This window comes from Microcebus murinus, chromosome 18 (assembly GCF_040939455.1).
Source record: "Microcebus murinus isolate Inina chromosome 18, M.murinus_Inina_mat1.0, whole genome shotgun sequence".
Taxonomy (NCBI): domain Eukaryota; kingdom Metazoa; phylum Chordata; class Mammalia; order Primates; family Cheirogaleidae; genus Microcebus; species Microcebus murinus.
In genome coordinates, this window is record NC_134121.1 from 41,376,061 (window position 1) to 41,394,851 (window position 18,791).

At 50.3% G+C, this 18,791-nt stretch overlaps 1 protein-coding gene across 1 annotated transcript in view; it reads right to left on the reverse strand.

Annotated features, from left to right (window-relative positions):
- Positions 1-18,791, reverse strand: part of PLXDC1 (plexin domain containing 1) — a 61,277-nt gene that overhangs the window by 32,534 nt on the left and 9,952 nt on the right. The window contains exon 2 of the mRNA XM_012765932.3: positions 17,790-17,968. Coding sequence (XP_012621386.1) covers positions 17,790-17,968 — 179 coding nt within the window. The remainder of the gene's footprint in view (positions 1-17,789; positions 17,969-18,791) is intronic.

Genomic DNA, 18,791 nt, shown 5'->3' on the forward strand with positions numbered 1-18,791 from the left:
TGGCAGCCCTAGGAAATTAACACACACGCCCACGGGTGTGTGTTGCTGTGGCTCAGCTGGGACAACCTGCAGGTGTTTTCCCTTCTCCACATCACTCCCTTCCATTAGAACATTCTGTGGCTCCCAGATGCTCTTAGAACAAAGGCCACACCCCTTACCACAACCTACAAGGCCCTACGTGGTAGACTGTGGGCACTGCCCACCCAATATCCATTCCCTTGCAAGCAGCAATGTGGGCATCTAAAAACAACTTCATTCTCTGGATGTCTTAAGGGTTGCCACATAACACAGGCTGATTCATGAGATTAGCTGAGAGTCCTAGAGTCCCTCTTATCTTTGCCCTTCTCCTTCTTCCTGCCTGGAATGCTGACATGATGGCTGGAGCTCCAACAGCCATCTTGTGAATATAAGGACAACAGCCACACGCTGAGGATGGTGGAGTGGAGAACTGGATGGAGCCTCAGCCCCGATGACGTTGCTGGAGGCATGCACCTTAAATCCCCAGGTTCAGCTCTTTGCTAAACACACACAAATCCTTGACAAATGCACGGTGGTGTGGCCCCATCCAGCACTTCCTCCTCTCCCCCTGCTCTCCATGCACCAGTCCTGCTGGGCTTCTCTCAGTTCTGGAAATCACCAGCCACTTGTCTCCCTCAGGGCCTTGGACTTGCCTCTTGTGACTCAAAACCTCTCCCCCCACCCTGTTCAGAAGCCGACTCTTCCTCGTCCACCAGGCCTCAGAGCCAGGGCCGCTTCCCCAGGAGCGCCTCCCGTGCCGCACGGTCTCATCGCACCCACGCTTCACTCCCCTAACGTTTTGCACTGGGACGATGCGCTTGGCTTTTATGCTTGTCATCTGCACGACTGCCTTTCCTGTAAGCCCGTAAGGTCCCCAAGGGCAAGGTCGCCTTCACCTGTAGTGTAAGCACCGGGTATGTATTCAGTTGGAGGATTTGTTGAACAAATCCTTTGCAAAAGCCTGCACTCATGCTTTGCCCGTTTCCTTGGTGCCACCACCCATTCTGGTGACCAGGATAGCATCGCCCCAGCAAACAAAGCAGGACAGCAGTGGAGGGTAAACAGTGCTCTTGGGTACATCTGGGAGTCAACTGAATCCAGGTCCCGCCCAGGACCCAGAGCTGGCCGGTGTCTAAGGCGTGCTCTGAGGCTTGGAGAAAGGTCTTGTTTCAGTCAGCCTGCTTCCCGCAAGAGCTGTCCCCAAGCCTCCAAGTGTCGGAAACGAAGGCCTAGGACTTTGATTACCCTGGGATGGTGAAGCCAGCAGCTGTATCTACTCAGAGCCCTGGTGGAAGGAGGCCACATGATGACGGGTAAGGCCACACTGCCGCTTGGGGGCAGGGGTGGCTTGAAGCAGGTCACTGCAGGGGAGTGACTGGGAGAGTGGGAGGGGGAGAAGGGAAGCTGGCATTCACAGAGCCGTGACGGCAGTGTGCTGGGCGTTCCATATTTATCACTGCATGGCAACGCTCGGAGGAGAGTACTAATATCAGTCCTGTCTTCTTTTCTTTCTTGCTTTTGAGACAAGGTCTCGCTCCGTCACCTGGGCTGGAGTGCAGCAGCGTGATCATAGCTCACTGCAACCTCAAAGTCACAGGCTCCATCAATCTTCCTGCCTCAGCCTCCTGAATAGCTAAGATTACAGGAACAGGACACCACCCCCAGCCAATTTTTAAATTTTTTGTAGAGACAGAGTCTCACTATTGCCCAGGCTGGTCTCAAGAGAACTCCTGGCCTCAGCCTCCCAAAGTGCTAGGATTACACACGTGAGCCACCGCGCCCATCAGTCTCATTTTCTAAGTGAGGCCCCGGATCACATAGCTATCTGAAACCAGGTCAGTCCCACTCACAGACAGTGACCTTTCACCAACAGCAAGAGAAGGAGGGCACACATCTCCCCAGCCACTGAATGAACGAACCTACCCCAGGTGGACTGAGCCATGTGCCACCTCTGAACTGACACCCCTGGCCAGGACAGCACCAGATGCTAAACAGCTTCGACCTAAACCAAACATGGGCTGGGGCATCAGGTTACCATGGAGCCCCAAATCCCACTCCTATTGCACAAGGCCGGGAGGTCAGTTATATGTTGGAAAGTCAACCACGGTGTCCCCTCACCCTCTGAACCCTGCCAGTGAACCAGCACTCTCAAAAAACAAGAACCAGGCTGGCCCGAGTGCAGTGGTGTTTATGACTAATTGATCACAACCAGTTACAGATTCCTTTGTTCCTTCCCCACTCCCACTGCTTCACTAGACTAGCCTTAAAAAACCAGAAACAAAAACAAAAACCAAGAAACATGCCTTTTGCTTTCTGGAAGCAAAGCTGAGTAAGGACTTGGCTGTCTGCCCAGTGTCTTCCAATCTGTCCGCATGCCCAGGGAAGCATCATGGTTCTGCCCGGTCAGGCCTTGAGGAATGAACAAGAGCCTCCAACTAGGGTAGGGGCCTCCTGGCCTGTATCCTTTGTCCCCATCCAGGTCTTTATGAACCAGAGCTTATCCAACCAAGTTCCTCGGAGCTGAACACCAGTGATGCCATTAAACCTGTGCCTTCGCACCCAGCGCTTTCTGGAACCAGTCCTCTTCGCCTAGAATTTCTGATGCTCCTGGAACATCACCATTGCATGGAGCCCTGATAATTTAAACTGCAGGTGTGGCATCATACTTTAAATGATGTCCTAGTACCAGACATGTTTTGGGATGCCCAGCACCCCCACAGACCCGGCTGAGCGACCACACCCGCCACATTCTCCCACGTGACCCTGGGCTTCCCCAGCCAGATGGATTGCACATTGGTGGTCACATGATTCAAAAGCAGCCCATCTATCGGAAGCCTACGACCTACGGCTTGTGCAGCCTGAGCCAATCAGATCCCTCTCCAGGAAGCGTGAAATTGGGAAACTGAGAAGCTGGTGGCAGGAGAGCTGAGTCGAAAGGTCGCAGAGGCTCAGGGGCGGAAACCATCGCCATCTGGAGCTGTCTGCAGAAGACACCGGTCCACAGAGAGGAGAAGGAACACCTCATACGCATCTGGCTTCAATAAATACATGACAAACTAACAAAAAGGAGACAAGAGCTGAGGGGGCGCCTGGAGAGACAGAGAGCGCAGCCCTGGCCCCCAACAGCTTTCCGGTTTCCCTGAGGTCTGGCTCTATGTCCCTCTGTGTCCGGCCTTCGAGTTCCATGACAGTTCTCCGCACCCCCGTTATGACCGTCCTTCGTGAGACAGCTCAAATGGCTCCTCGAACCAAAAGAACATGAAATAAAACAGTCTTGCTTATGGGGTGATCAGAGGAAGAACTTCCAGGGAGAGCCAGGCAGTCCTTCATCAGTACAAGCAGCAAGAATCTGAATGGAGAGAGAGAAGTGAGAAACCAAATTTCTGGGAGAACTGTTCCCTGGCAACACACTGGCCACTGTGAATTTTCCTCTACAAAGTCGATCACTGCTGGCCTTTTGACTGGCCACTGAGGAAAAGCATCCCATGGGTTGGAATTCACCAACTTTGGGGACACTTCCCAACTGCCACTGCGGGCCTCTGGTCATGCCGCCACTCACGTCGGCAGTTTTGTTGGAGGAAGTCCCACCCTGGCACAGACTAACAATGGTCTCCCAATAGCCAGTCTCCTCGCTTCCTCCTTGAATAGCCGAAGCTCCCAGGTTTAGCTAGGCACATGGCCACCCAGCTAGACTGTACCCCCCAGCCCTCCTTCCACCTAGGTCTGGCTACACGACTCTGGCCAATGCAAGATGAGCAGAATGATTGCCCTTAATAGGAATGGGGGGCCCTCCCCTTGCCTGTCTGGGATACAGATGTGATGGGGGGAGCTGAAACAGCCATCCTGGACCACAAAATGGAAGGCACGTGTTGCAGAAGGCAGAGCAACAAGATGGAAGGAACCTGGGTCCCCGACACTGTGGCGATATTACACCAACCCTTGCTTACTTCTGCTCACACAACTGCCCGTGAGAGAAGAATGGATTTCTCTCACGTCTAAGTGCCTTGTCACTGGGCATTTGTTACAACAGCTGAACCTGTGTCCTAATTCGTACAAAGCCCTAAGCAGCCTCTTCAGGTCAGCCCATCCCAGGGCTTCTTTACTAGAGTCCAAAAAAAGGCAGCTGGCAGTGAACCTTCCTGGAGGATTCACACAATTCCCAGCCCATCACAGAAGCTATGGCAGGGGTGACCTGACTCTACAAAGAGGATTAGGGACGGCAGCAACAGCCAGACCACTGGGCAAATCCACCAAAGGGAATTACGTTTCTCTAGATGTGTGTAAGAAGCCCCGGTGGATAATCCACATCTGTTTAGGGAGGCAGTGTGCTATGGATTTCAAATACTTTTTGTCCTGAAATCCTTTTGTCCAACTCATGTTCCATGGAAGCTCTATACATAAAATCACTTCAAAGCATTGGCTGGGCGTGGTGGCTCTTGCCTGTAATCCTAGCATTCTGGGAGGCCGAGGCGGGTGGATTGCTTGAGGTCAGGAGTTCAAAACCAGCCTGAGCAAGAGTGAGACCCCGTCTCTACTATAAATAGAGACAAATTAATTTGCCAAATAATATATATAGAAAAAATTAGCCGGGCATGGTGGCGCATGCCTGTAGTCCCAGCTACTCGGGAGGCTGAGGCAGAAGGATTGCTTGAGCCCAGGAGTTTGAGGTTGCTGTGAGCTAGGCTGACGCCACAGCACTAACTCTAGCCTGGGCAACAAGGTGAGACTCTGTGTCAAAAAAACCCACAAATAAACAAAGTAAAGCCATTCTGGGGGAAGGAAAGAGAAGGGCCGGGAGTCCAGCCTGCTGTGCTACTTCCTTCTCCACCACCCTCCCTCCCACAGCAGCCTGCGAAGCACCTCTGGGAACCCTTAGGGTTCCATGGCGCACAGTCTGAAGACCACTGCTCGAGGATCAAGTGCATGGGCTGTGGAGTCAGACAGACTCAAGTTCAAAAACTGGCTCCTTTACATAACAGCTGGTGCCAGACATTCCTCTCCGCTCTGAGCTTGCTTCCTCCATACTCTTTCCCGTGGGCCCTTGAGAGGATTAGACAAAACAGGGCGACAGAAAGCTCTGAGCCAGTGCCCGGCCCACAGTGGGTATTTGAGAAGTGGGGCTGTGACGGTGGTTTCGCCGACCTTTCCGCGGAAGGTTGATTGTGGGGCTGCCTGCTCTAAACACCCCCAGCTCTGTCCTAAACGTCCGCGTCTCGCCGTCTCTTCTGCCTCAGTGAGTCACGCCGGGAGGCCCTTCCTTGCTGACGGCGGGGCAGCATTTACCTTGGCTGAGCTCACGGCGTTTCTGGACAGAAACCCTGGCTGAGCTGTCACAGCCGGCCATCACCTGTCAGCCAACTGGCAGGTGGAGATGCTGGGGCGGCAACCGAGGGCGCCCCGTGGGGCCTGCAGTGGAGACCGCGCCAGCCAGGCCTGTCAGGATGGTGCTGCGGGCAGCTGGCCCAACGCCCGCGGCACGATTGCGCGGGGAGGGGACATCCCAGTCCCCGCTGCCGCTGTTTCCTGAGGGCTTCCAAGACCAAGGGGACTGCGTTCTAGATCTCTGCTACTCACAGTGTGCCCCAGGACCAGCAACATGAGCGACACTCTCCTTAGAAATGCAGATTCCTGGGCCCAGCTCCACACCTGCTAAATCAGAACCTACATTTGGAACAGCTTCCCAGGGGATTTTTTGCAGAGTAAAGTACTGGTCTAGAAGCACCCTCTGCACCAGCGTGCCACTCACTTTTGTCCCCAAGGAGACAGTGGTTAAGAGCTCAGCCTCTGAAGGCAGAAAGACCTGGGCTGTCGTCCTGGCTCTGCCATTCACTAGCTGTGTGACCTTGGGTAGGTGGCTTCGCCTCTCTGTTCCTGATAGTTAAAGAGAGAAACACCTGCCGCATGGGGTAGATGTGTGGATCACATGTGAAGCCATAGGACGAAGCTGGCACTGGGGGAGGGCTCCTTTAACACCGCTGCTGTTAGTATTTCCCCTCACCTCGAGTTCCCCCACAATATGCTCCAGCTGCCCTCTGAAGGTATTTGGACCTCAGGCTGCAACAAATGCACACAGGACACTTGTCATCACAGAAGTGCAGAAAGTGGGTACCCTGGTGTGTCCCAGAAAGCAGGGACCCAGACTGAGGCCTGGGGTAAAGAGGTGTCAGGGTGGGTGAGGCTGACCCGAGAAAGCCCTAGAAATGGGGGTTGGGAGTAGGCTTGGAAAGGGAGCATGGACTGGCTTTCCAGCCGGGAGTTTCTTAACACCCCAACCCTTCGTGGAAACGGAGACGTCCCCCTACCCTGGCCCTGAGTCAACATGTGGGCTTTTTGGGGGATAACCGCAACTGGAGATTTGATAGCATAAATGTAAATCATATAACCACAGAGAATTAGGACAAAAAGGACAAACAAAAACAAAACAGGCCTCTCCTGGCCCTTATCTTGTCCCATATTGGCCTATTTCCTTCTAGTGTTTTTTCATATGTATATATAATGTCACAGTCATAATCCTTCCTCTGTCACATTTCATGATATCTAAGGTAGTTTTTTGATGGTGAACATGGTATTTCTGGCCATCATTTGTCATGGCTTCATGACAATCCACTCAGAAGGAAACTCACAATTTTCTTAACTATTTCCCTTTTATTGGACATGTAGGTGCCTCCAATGTTTATGCTGTCATAAATATTACACTACTGTGAAGGAGATTCTGATGCATTTTCCATATCCTGGATGACTTCTCGGCTTCGAAGCCCTTGGTATAAAGCTTCTCACACTTGGGTGTGCGCGTGAGTTACAGTGGGTCCTCACTTAACGTCAGCCATGTGTTCTTGGAAACTGCAATTTTAAGCAAAACGACATATAACAAAACCAATGGTACCATTGGCTAATTGATATAAGTAAGAGTTAAGTTCCTCCAGCATATTTCTGGTCAAAAAAAAAAAAATCACCATACTACTAAGTGAAGTATCCCAAGAATGGAAAAACAAGCACCACATATACTCACCAGCAAACTGGTTTTAACTGAGCAGCACCTAAGTGGACACATAGGTACCGCAGTAATAGGGTATTAGGCAGGGGGGAGGGGGGTAGGTATATACATACATAATGAGTGAGATGTGCAGCATCTGGGGGATGGTCACGCTGGAAACTCAGACTTGTTGGAGGAGGGGGGGAAGGGCATTTTTTGAAACCTTAAAATTTGTACCCCCATAATATGCCGAAAAAAAATCACCAAACTTCTAAATAAAGACTAAAACACTTCTCATATGAAACATTGAAATACATGTGAGCTATATGGATACATTTAAGAAAGATTCATAAAAACAAGTAAGATGATTATTTAACCAATTATTCCAGTTCAGGGTTGCAGGTGGCTGGCGCAGCTACCCCAACAGCTCAGGGCGAAAGGCAGGAACCGACTCTGGGTAAGATGCTATTCGCTCCATCACAGGTGCACTGACACCCTCTCATGCTGGGACAACTCAGACATGCCCATGAACTTAACGTGCACATCGTTGGGATGTGGGAAGAATCCAGAGGACCCAAAGAAAACCCAACAAAAACATGGGGTGAACATGCAAACTCCACACAGACAGTGGATTCGGCTGGGAATCAATTTCTTTTTCTCATCGATATTATAACAAAACAAAGTTATTGGAGGTCCTGCTGTACCTGGGAATTCTGATTCTGCAGATCTGAGGAGTCTGAGATTCTGAATTTCTCCCCTCCAAGTACTAGCCAGGCCCGACCCTGCTTAGCTTCCGAGATCAGACAAGACCAGGCACATTCAGGGTGGTATGGCTGAAGACCGATATTCTGAATTTCTAACCAGCTCCCGGGCACTGCCAATGCTGCTGCTCCCCTCCCATCCTTTGAGGAGTACTGGACTATGAAAGATAGCACCTGAAGCATGAAGGCCAGGAAATCCTCTTTTGTTACTGTGATCTTATTTTTGTACTCTTTGGTAAGGGCTAGGAGAGATTTTTCTGGTTAACTTTCTCAACCGGTTAGCACATCTGATTCTTATAACAACTCTGTGAGGTATTATCAGTCCCACATTACAGATGAGGAAACTGAGGTTTGGAGAGAAGACTTGGCAAAGATGCACGCTGTCTATCTTACCTGGGACCACCGTAGGGTGAGCAACTATCCTGGTTTACCCGGAACTGAGGAATCTCCCAGGATGCCAGACTTTCAGTGCTAAAACCAGGACCAGCCTGGGAAAACCGGGATGGTTGGTCCCCCTAGACCAGAGCCTAATTCAGAGTCAGCTAATGTTTATCACTCCCAGCCACGCACCGGGCCCTTTATGCACATTACTGTGCAGCGAATACCTTTGCAGGAACACTTAGACAATGGCATCCCCGTTGGACAATGACGAAATGGGCTCAGAGGGGTTAAGAAACTTGCCCAAGACAAAAAGACAAACAAATTCAATTTAAAAATAGACAAAGGTAAAAAAATGGACAAAGGATTTGAATAGATACTTCTCCAAAGAAGATATAAAAATAGCCCAAAAGTAATGAAAAGATGCTCAACCTCACTAATCATCTGGGAAATGCAAATCGAAACCACAATGAGGTACCACTTCAAACCCACTAGGATGCCTATAATAAAAAAATAAGGGACAATAACAAGTGTTGGCAAGAATGTGGACAGATGAGAACCCTTGTACATTGCTGATGGGAACATATAACAGTTCAGTTGCCGTGGAAAACAGTCTGGCAGTTAAAAGAAAAAGTTAATCATATAATTGCCATATGATTCAGCAATTCCACCCCTGGGAATACCCCAAAGAATTGAAAACAGGTACTCAAACAAATATATTTTGCACACGTTCATAAAAGCACTACGCATTCATAATAGCCAAAAGATAGCAACAGCCCAAATGTCCATCAGTAAATGAATGGATGGATAAATAAATTATGGTGCATCCATGCAATGAGAACGTTGTGCTAAAAGAGAGAAACCAGACGCAAAGGTTATGTATTATATGATTCCATCTATATGAAACATCCAGAATAGGTAAATTCATAGAAATAGAACACAGATTGGTGGTTTCCAGGGGCTGGGATGGAGGGAGTATGGGGAGAAACTGCTTAATGGAGTAATGAAAATATTTTGGAACTAGAACAAGGGTGATGGCTGCATAACATGAATGTATTAAATGCCACTGACTTCTTCACTTGATTATTTTTTGCTCTATCACTCAGGCTAGAGTGCAGTGGTGTCATCATGCTCACTGCAGCCTCCAACTCCTGGGCTCAAGCAATCCTCCTGCCCCAGCCTCCCGAGTAGCTGGGACTACAGGCATACTCCACTACAACAGGCTAATTTTTGTATTTTTTGTAGAGATGGGGTTTCACTGTGTTTCTCAGGCTGGTCTTGAACTCCTGGACTCAAGACATCCTCCCACCTCAGCCTCCTGAGTAGCTGGGACTATAGGCACGAGCCACTGCACAACCAGCTGAATTGTTCACTTTAAAATGGTTAATTTTATGTTATGTGGATCTCACCTCAGGAAGAAAGGAAGAAAAGAAAACAAAAGAAACCAACCAACACAGCAACCTGTACGAGACAAAGGAAAAGCGTTCAGGAGAGGGACATGAGCAGGAGACAGAGCACGGGGCCAAGCCCAGACGATGAGAACTGTCACGTGCGTCACGTGTTGCTCTTAAATCTCAACTCTGTGAGGTCAGTATTTACCAGCCATTTGGGAAATCTGAAGCTAGCAAGGGCTTGCAACGAGTGTCCAGCCCAAGGCCATGCAGATGGTTTGCGTCAGGACCAAGAGCTCGGGCCAGGACCCTGGACTCTTTCTGCAGCGCTGGAGACTGGACATCTGGATTCCACCTCCCCGCCTCCTCGGACACTCTTCCTCCCCACAACATCTTTTCTCTTCTCTGTCTTCAAACTTTGCCTCATAGCTGTCCCCTCCCTCCAGCCACCCACACCCCACTCCTACATGTCCTCCTGCACCAGCGTCCTCGTCTCATCACTTCCCCTGAGCACAGCGCGTGGTGGGGTTCCTTGGGAAGCACTGCTTGCTCCTTGCATGTCTGTGCTATGAGTCTGTCTGTCTGTCCCACCTCCCCAGGCCCTGGGATCTGGGGACAGGGGTCTTCTGGAGGCCTTCTTTTGGGAACTGCCTCCTTTGGAAGTTGCAGGACCCGGGCAGGCATTGCACTCATTTGTCTCACTCCTTGCCCGCCTGTCTTGGATAGCGGGATGGCTGCCCCGAACAGGGGCCCTCAGCACTCCGGGGCCTCTGTGGTGATGCACGGGCTGAGATGTGTTGCTGGAGCTGGAAAGGAGAGAGGGATTCAGGGAAGCTGGGCTGGGGGAAGACGGGGGTGGGCGGAGGGGAGACTTTTCTATTACAGAGTGAAAGGGGGCACCACCTACAAATCTGAATGTTCTTAATCCTTGGAGTAGGATTCGGATATCCCCGAAGGAAGAGAACCTTTGTCCAAGGCCTCCGCCTTCCAGCCTCTTGGAGAATGAATTGCAGCACACCCCAGGGTCTCTGACTTAGCGCTGTGGCTTCCCTAAACCCCCATCCCACTCTCAAAAAAATTCCCACTAAGACCAATCCCCGGGGCCTCAGGATTGGTCTCGGTGGAAAATCTCTGGAAATCTTGAGTCTGGACAAGGTCCTGTTTCCACTGGGATGTGGTGGCAGAGTGGGCGGGCGTGGGAATGACATTTGAGGAGATGGTTCTCACCAGGGTCCTCAGAACTGCCATCTCCCCAGGGATGGCAGCACAGCCTGGATGCCCCAAAGTCTCCCAGCAAGAGGATCTGAATTGGAAGGAGCACAGTGGCCGGGCAGAGGGGCTGGAATGAGGAGCTGAATTGGGGGGCCTGGGCCAGGGGGCTGGGCCGGAAGGGAGGCCCACAGCCGGGAGGCACACTGAGGAACGACAGAGGAAGGGGGGGGCTCTGGGGCTGATATGGGGGGAGGTAAAGGGAATGGCAGCCACCGCTGGGCCTCAGCCCCTTGACGCGGCCCCACCGCACAAGCCCGGCTGCGATGTGGATGAACAGTGGGGGTGTTTTGCTGCTGAAACCCAAGAAAACTTTTTAAAGCAGACTAAATCGGTCTTGCTGAAATATCCCTTCCCACCACTCTCCTCTCATCCCGCCCACCTACTGCCACCAAGCATGAGCTGGATCAGATTTCCTTCGGCCATAGGGACGCTGAGATCCCAGAGACGCGAGAGAAGCAGGTGTCTCTGGGCCTCTCTGCTGGGCTCCTGCCAAGCCCGAGGCTGCCTGTCTCCAGGCTGGTGGGCAGATAGTGGCAAGGGGCCTGAGGTCCGGCTGTGCTGGGGAGATCCCATCAGCGTCCACAGTTGAACACCACTCAGGGCAAGGCCCAACAGGTTCAAGGCGGAGTACGGTTTGGGCATGAGACCACCCGGGTGGTGGGAGTGTGCAGACACGCGTTCTGTTATGTGTGTGGGAATCCAACAGCCAGTAGAGTTGGGGTCCTTAGACCCAAGCAGGGCTCAACTCTTCCCTTCAACAACCCCGTCTCCGGAGACCTCTGGGGATGGAGAACTCCCTACCAGCAGGGCCAGGCGCTAACAATGGCTCCCACGGTGCTTACTTTCCAGGGGGAAGAGGGCAACATAAACAAATAAATAGATACTTCAATGCAGGAGGTGATAAGTGATATGGAGAAAAATAAAGTCTATCCCTGTGCCGTGGTCACAGTCCTGCAGCTGTCAGGAAACAGCCGCTTCTAGAACCTTCTCTATGCCAGGCTAAATACTCCAAACACCTTCTCCACCCCTCCTGGGACGAGAGTGCAAGTCTCTTCCCCATCCCAGCTGCCCTCCCCTGCACTCCTCTGGTATCTAGATAATCCCTGAAAGCGGGCACAGGCCCCTCAGCTGTGGTCAGACCAAGAAATAGCCCAGAGGATCCCCAGCGCCCCAGCCCTGGCCCCCGGGGTTTCCTCGGGTTCCCACCAACACAGCGGCTTCCCCGCCGCTGGCCTTGGCAGTCCCTTCATGCGCCTGACTCATCCCAGCCCACAAGAAATGCTGAGCCCGGGTCCACCCTTCATGGGCTGCTGCTAAACCACATCTCTCCCGGCTTATTCGAAACCGAAGGGCCTGGCCTTCCATTTGTCCGGGTGGTTTCATCTGTCCTGATGCAGATATCACTCCAGCCCCCCATGAGGTCTTCTGGTTTCAGATGTGACATCTGCACTGTCTCTGAAAGTCTGATCCTCCTGTCCTCTGGAGACAACCCCTGAGGCAGAGAGAGGGCTCCTTCCAGGGTGGCTTTGCTCCTTTTTTTTTTTTTTTGAGACAGAATCTCACTTTGTTGCCCAGGCTAGAGTGCAGTGGCATCAGCCTAGCTCACAGCAACCTCAAATTCCTGGGCTCAAGCAATCCTACTGCCTCAGCCTCCCCAGTAGCTGGGACTACAGGCATGCACCACCATGCTGGTTTCGAACTCCTGACCTTGAGCAATCCGCCCGCCTCGGCCTCCCAGAGTGCTAGGATTACAGGCATGAGCCACCGCGCCTGGCCGGCTTTGCTCCTTAATGTGGACACTTGATGTGCGGCCACAGAGGGGGTCAGAAAGTCTCCCCCTACCCCCACGGTGGAAGCCTTACTGTCTGGAGATTAATCTGGTAGCCAAGTATAAAACCGATTTGAAATCTTACAGGTCAGAAGTTCCCACACCCAGATGACCATCAAATCACAGGGGGGACTTTCTTTTTTTATTCTCTTGGTGACTTTGCCGGGAAAACATGGGGACCTTTGAAAGAAACAAATCCCCAGGCTCCATCTTCAATGTTTCTGAGACCCAGTCGGTCCAGGGTGGAGCCCGAGAATTTGTGATGTTGTTTTTTAAACCCTGGTGTTATTGAATCCATACTAGCTCTTAATGAACCCCACTGCTCTTTCTGAATGCCCGCAGACAATTGCTTCCAGAAGTCTGCATCTGGCTCTTTTCTGAAAGGTCCTCTTTGTGTTGACTGCGACAAAATCCTTCTGACCATCGTGTCTAGCTCAGAATGGAGCAGGTATCAGTTATTCAACCAATGGCCCAACAAAGCTGTGGGGTGGGGGGTGAGCGCCAGGTGTCTCCTTACTCAGGGACTTCTCCCGCCCTGGCCTTCCACTCCGTCACCCGCCCTGGCTCTGCTGCTTTGTGGTTCTGCGGGATGGAGACCACAGGGCAGAATGGGAAGAAAGCGGGTCGTGTCCTCTGAGATTCCACCTCAGGTCCAGGGTGAGGCGAAAGAGGCACTCACCTCAGGTGCAACATTTCAGGTGGCCCCCAAAAACTCAGGAATCAAGAGAAAGAATATTTTAATGCAATATTTTCAAAAATCAAAATTAATGCAAGGAAAGATAATATTTTGATGAACATAATATCAAAATTTTAAATCAAGACAGGCTCAGTCACAGTGCCAAGCCATTTCCAAGCTTGAGGTAAAAGGAAAAAATCAGTAACTGAAACGATACAGATAGCAGGGAAAAAAAAAATCTCAAAAATGTTCCAATAGCCTCAGAGACAGAAGATAGTACACCCACGACACAAAAATAGGAGGCTTTTTTTAAAAAGGAAAGAAATAATCAGAAAATAATAAAGAATCCTTAGAAATTAAAAATGTGATAGTAGAAAAAAATTAGTAACATTATGAAAATAAGGTTGAGAAAATCTCCCAGAAAGTGAAACAACGATAACAAGCAAACTAAAAAGTAAATGACAAAAAATGCAAAAGAGATGGACAACAGAAGACAGAAGAAAATTGAAGGATCAAATCCAGAAATGGACATCTAACAAAGAGGAATTTAGTCAAGAGAAAATATAGTAGGGAGAAAAATATCAAAGAAATAAAGCACAAAAACTTTCCGGAAGTGATGAAGATAAGTCTCTAGATTGAAGCCAAGTACGGTGGCTCACACCTGTAATCCTAGCACTTTGGGAGCTGAGGTGGAAGGATCACTTGATCCCAGGGTTCAAGTCCAGCCTAGGCAAAATAGTAAGACTCCATCTCTACAGAAAATTAGCTGGGTGTGGTGGCATGCGCCTGTAGTCCCAGCTACTGGGGAGGCTGAGGCAGGAAGATTGCTTAAGCCCAGGAGTTTGAGGTTGCTGTGAGCTAGGATCATTCCACTGCACTCTAGCCTGGGTGACAGAGTGAGACCTTGTCACAAAAAAGAAAAAAAAGTCTCTAGATTGGAACAGTGCCCCAATGTCCAACATGGTGAAAGAGAAGAGCCAGAGTAGGACATGTCACTGCAATTTTTAAACAACAGGGTTGCAAGGAACATCCTGAAAGCTTCCAGAAGTTAGGGGGAAACAGGTATATACTAAGATCAAGAATCTTTTAACAGGCCGGGCATGGTGGCTCACGCCTGTAATCCTAGCACTCTGGGAGGCCAAGGCGGGTGGATTGCTTGAGGTCAGGAGTTCAAAACCAGCCTGAGCAAGAGCGAGACCCCGTCTCTACTATAAATAGAAAAAAATTAATTGGCCAACTAATATATATAGAAAAAAAAATCAGCTGGACATAGTGGCACATGCCTATAGTCCCAGCTACTCGGGAGGCTAAGGCAAGAGGATTGCTTGAGCCCAGGAGTTTGAGGTTGCTGTGAGCTAAGCTGACGCCATGGCACTCACTCTAGCCTGGGCAACAGAGTGAGACTCTGTCTCAAAAAAAAAAAAAAAGAATCTTTTAACAGTGACATCGGAAGCCAGAAGACAATGGTGAGATGCCTTCAAGCTTCTGAAGGAAAATTATTTTTAATCTAGAATTCTATATTCAGCCAAATCACCAGTCAAAGGAAAGGGCAGAATAAAGGCATTGTCAGACATGTGAGTGCTCAAGAGAATGTTTCCTCCTGTGCAAACCTTCTTAGGAAGCCAACCAAATGAGGGGGTGAAGCAGGAAAGAGAAGACACAGGACCAAGAGGACAGGGGACCCAACACAGGAGAGAGACAAAGGGGGCCCAGGGATGGTGCCCCTGGGGCAGGCAGGAGAGAGGAACCCAGGGAGAGAAAGAACCGATAGGCTTTGACCACACTGAAAATCATACTTGAGGCCCATGGACTCGTAAGGAAATGTAGCCATGGTAACACTGAAAACCAAGCAAGGGTGGGAGGTGGGGCAAGGATCCAGGACAAACAAAAATCACACAAGAAAAGAAACCATGATGCTACCTTGCTTGGGTTAGTCACCAACAATATTTACATGGCAGTCATGATATAAAACTGACCATTGGATTGGACAAAAAGACGGAGAGGGAGTGAAACGATGTTTCCAGAAGGGTACAAGAGCCAAATCTTCCCGAACCATAACAGGCAGTCAACAGATAACGTCTAAAAACTATTAATCAAGAGGTAGCAGCACAAAACAAGCAGGTTACTTGGAAATATGGCCTCAAAGGCCAGAAGAAACAGCTCAGGCAGCACCTTCTGAGGAAGGGGAGGGTGGTCACCAGGCAGGGGAGAGGCGGGACCGGGATGGCTGTGTTTTGTTTTACAATTGTCACACTATTTGGCCTTTTGGCCCATCTGCATGTACGCATTTGATTTAAGAAAACACAAAATAAAGAAATATATACTGGCTGGGCGAGGTGGCTCACGCCAGTAATCCTAGCATTCTGGGAGGCCGGAGGCAGGAGGATTGCTCGAGGTCAGCAGTTCGAAACCTGCCTGAGCAAGAGCGAGACCCCGTCTCTACTAAAAATAGAAAAGAAATTAATTGTCCAACTAAAAATATGTAGAAAAAATTAGCCAGGCATGGTGGCGCATGCCTGTAGTCCCAGCTACTTGGGAGGCTGAGGCTGAGGCAGGGGGATCACTTGAGCCCAGGAATTTGAGGTTGCTGTGAGCTAGGCTGATGCCACGGCACACTAGCCTGGGCAACAGAGTGAGACTCTGTCTCAAAAAAAAGAAAAGAAAAGAAAAGAAAAGAAAAGAAAAGAAAAGAAAAGAAAAGAAAAGAAAAGAAAAGAAAAGAAAAGAAAAGAAAAGAAAAGAAAAGAAAAGAAAAGAAAAGAAATATATACTGAGAAGCACACCCTCTTGTTGCCTCTTCTCATTTCGTAGTTTTTCTGTGCCCCAAGAATCCACCCTCCTCACTCCCAGCCATGGGTGCCTACACACGCATGTGCACGCACGTGTGTGCGCGCACACAGGCACAGCCACGGGCACACTCACACATACCCATCAGATACTCACAAACAGCCCATGGTGACAGACACACAGGATCACGTACATAATACACAAAAACCCTCAGACGCATGTGCAAACACACTGTTGCTGACACTGAGAATGACCAGGGACCGCTCTTAGGGGCCTGCCGGTGCCCCCAAGCAAGAAAATAAAGGAAAAATCTTAAGTCCCTTCAAGGGAAATTCCAGGCACCTCACTAACCCTAAAAAGTAAATGAGCTACATGGTAAGCAAGAAGATGGTAATAACTTAAAACAACAGTCGCCCAAGCAAGCCGGGGTCACAAGGTGTCGTGGTTACCCATAGAAACTAGATGACAATATCTTAACATATATTTTTCAGTTGCTTTTCAGAAACCTGGACCCCCACCAGATAGAAAATACCATCTACCATCACACAGACCTCAGATAAGGGGAGGGGACTGAGGACTGAACTCTGACAACCATTCTTTGTTCTAAATTTCTTCCCGGGGTGCCTGGAGAGAGCCACGCCCACAGGCCAAACCTCAACACCCCTTTCTGCTGACTCCACGTTTTTAGACGGAGCCTTGCTTCCTTGGCCAATGCTAGTCAAAGAATCTCTAAAGCCACCTATGACCAATTAGCACCCGCTTCAAGATATCCTGCCTTTTTGGGCCAAACCAATGTATAATATAACATCCATGTACTGATTTGTGATTTTGCCTGTAACTCTTGCTTTCCTAAAATGCACCCCTGCCTTTAATAACCCTTGCTTGTAAGCTACTGGGAATTTGGGTCTTAGGCGTTAGTTGCATGTTTTCCTTGCTTGGCACCATGCAATAAATGCCTTTCTTCTTCTTGCTGCAAATCTTGGTGTCAGTGTTTGGCTTTGCTGCGATGGGCGAGTGGACCCAAGTTTAATTCCGTGACAACATGCACATACATCCCCAGAAACACACGATTACAGGTTCACTCACAACACACAGTGGCCTCCATGCGCTTCCCAGAGAGTCTACAAGGGGGGCACTTCCTCCTGGCCTTCAGCCCCTCCTCCCTGCACTACCCCCCAGAACTACCCCAGGCAGAAAAGGTTCTTTCCTGAGCTGCACCCTAATTGCTTTCTCTACTCAGACCCCAGCAAAGTCCCTTGCCCTTAGGCTGAGCAGCCTGTGCCTTTACAGCCATTAGCCCTTTTGGGCCCCACAGTCTGCAGATGGGGCAGAAATGGGATGGAGGAGGGCCCCAAGCTAGCAGCTTGGATGTGACTGACAATGCCACCATCAGCTTTTTCTTCCCTAGGTTGTGGGACAGTCCAGTGTCAGGAACCTTGTGACCAAACTGCATCCTGGAGCAAGTCACTTCCCCTGCCTGGGTCCAGGAGGAGGTAGGCAGCCTATGAAGCTCTGAGATGCTGTGCTTGTATGACCCAGTCTGGTCCCTCCTTCATCCCCTCTCCTGGAATCCTTCCCTTCACTCTGACCTGCAAGGCCAACCCCAAAGGACATGTGATTTGCATGTATGACAATATATATGGGGCACCTGGTGAGACACCCCCACCCTCACCTCATTCCCCCTCCATAGTCCTCCAGCACTTACCACCACCCTGGTCCTGTTATCTGGCAGTGTGTCAATGGCCAGGGTGCCCCCTCCCAGGTCCTGGCTCAGCTGGGTCCTGTCCGGCTCCGACACCTGCCCAGGGCTCTCTCGGGCTCTCCGATTCCAGCTTTTCGTGGTCCCCTTGGCAGTCCATCTAGAGCCTGGGCCTTCATCAGGACCTGGGAGAAGGGGAAAGAAGACTGAGTGTTAGCAGTCCAGAGTGAAGATCCAGGAGGGGCAACCAGCCCACTTACTCTGCAGAGGCCCTGACACCATGCTGTCATTGACCTTGGGGACACCTGACTACCAGGACAGGAGATACCCAACATGTATGGAGGGCCACATGCCCAGCTCTGTGCCAAGCACTTTGCATGTATGCTTTTAACCCTCACACTGGCTGTCCACGGTAGATACAATCTCTCCGTTTTGCAGACAGGAATCAGAGGCTCCGAGGTTAAAGGTCACACAGCAGGCTAGGGATGGAGGTAAGTTTCAAATCCAGGTTGCTCTGCCTCCAAAGGAGTGATTATTCCCAACCTCAGCTGCACACTGGAATCACCCACAGAGCTTTAAAAATTCCTAATGTTGGCCGGCCGTGGTGGCTCATGCCTGTAATCCTAGCACTCTGGGAGGCCGAGGCGGGTGGATTGCTCGAGGTCGGGAGTTCGAAACCAGCCTGAGTGATACCCCCTTCTCTACTAAAAATAGAAAGAAATTAATTTTTATTTTATTTTATTTTTTTTGAGACAGAGTCTCACTTTGTTGCCCAGGCTAGAGTGAGTGCCGTGGCGTCAGCCTGGCTCACAGCAACCTCAATCTCCGGGGCTCAGCGATCCTCCTGCCTCAGCCTCCCGAGTAGCTGGGACTACACGCATGCGCCACCATGCCCGGCTAATTTTTTGTATATATATTTTTAGTTGGTCAATTAATTTATTTCTATTTTTGGTAGAGACGGGGTCTCGCTCAGGCTGGTTTCGAACTCCTGACCTTGAGCAATCCGCC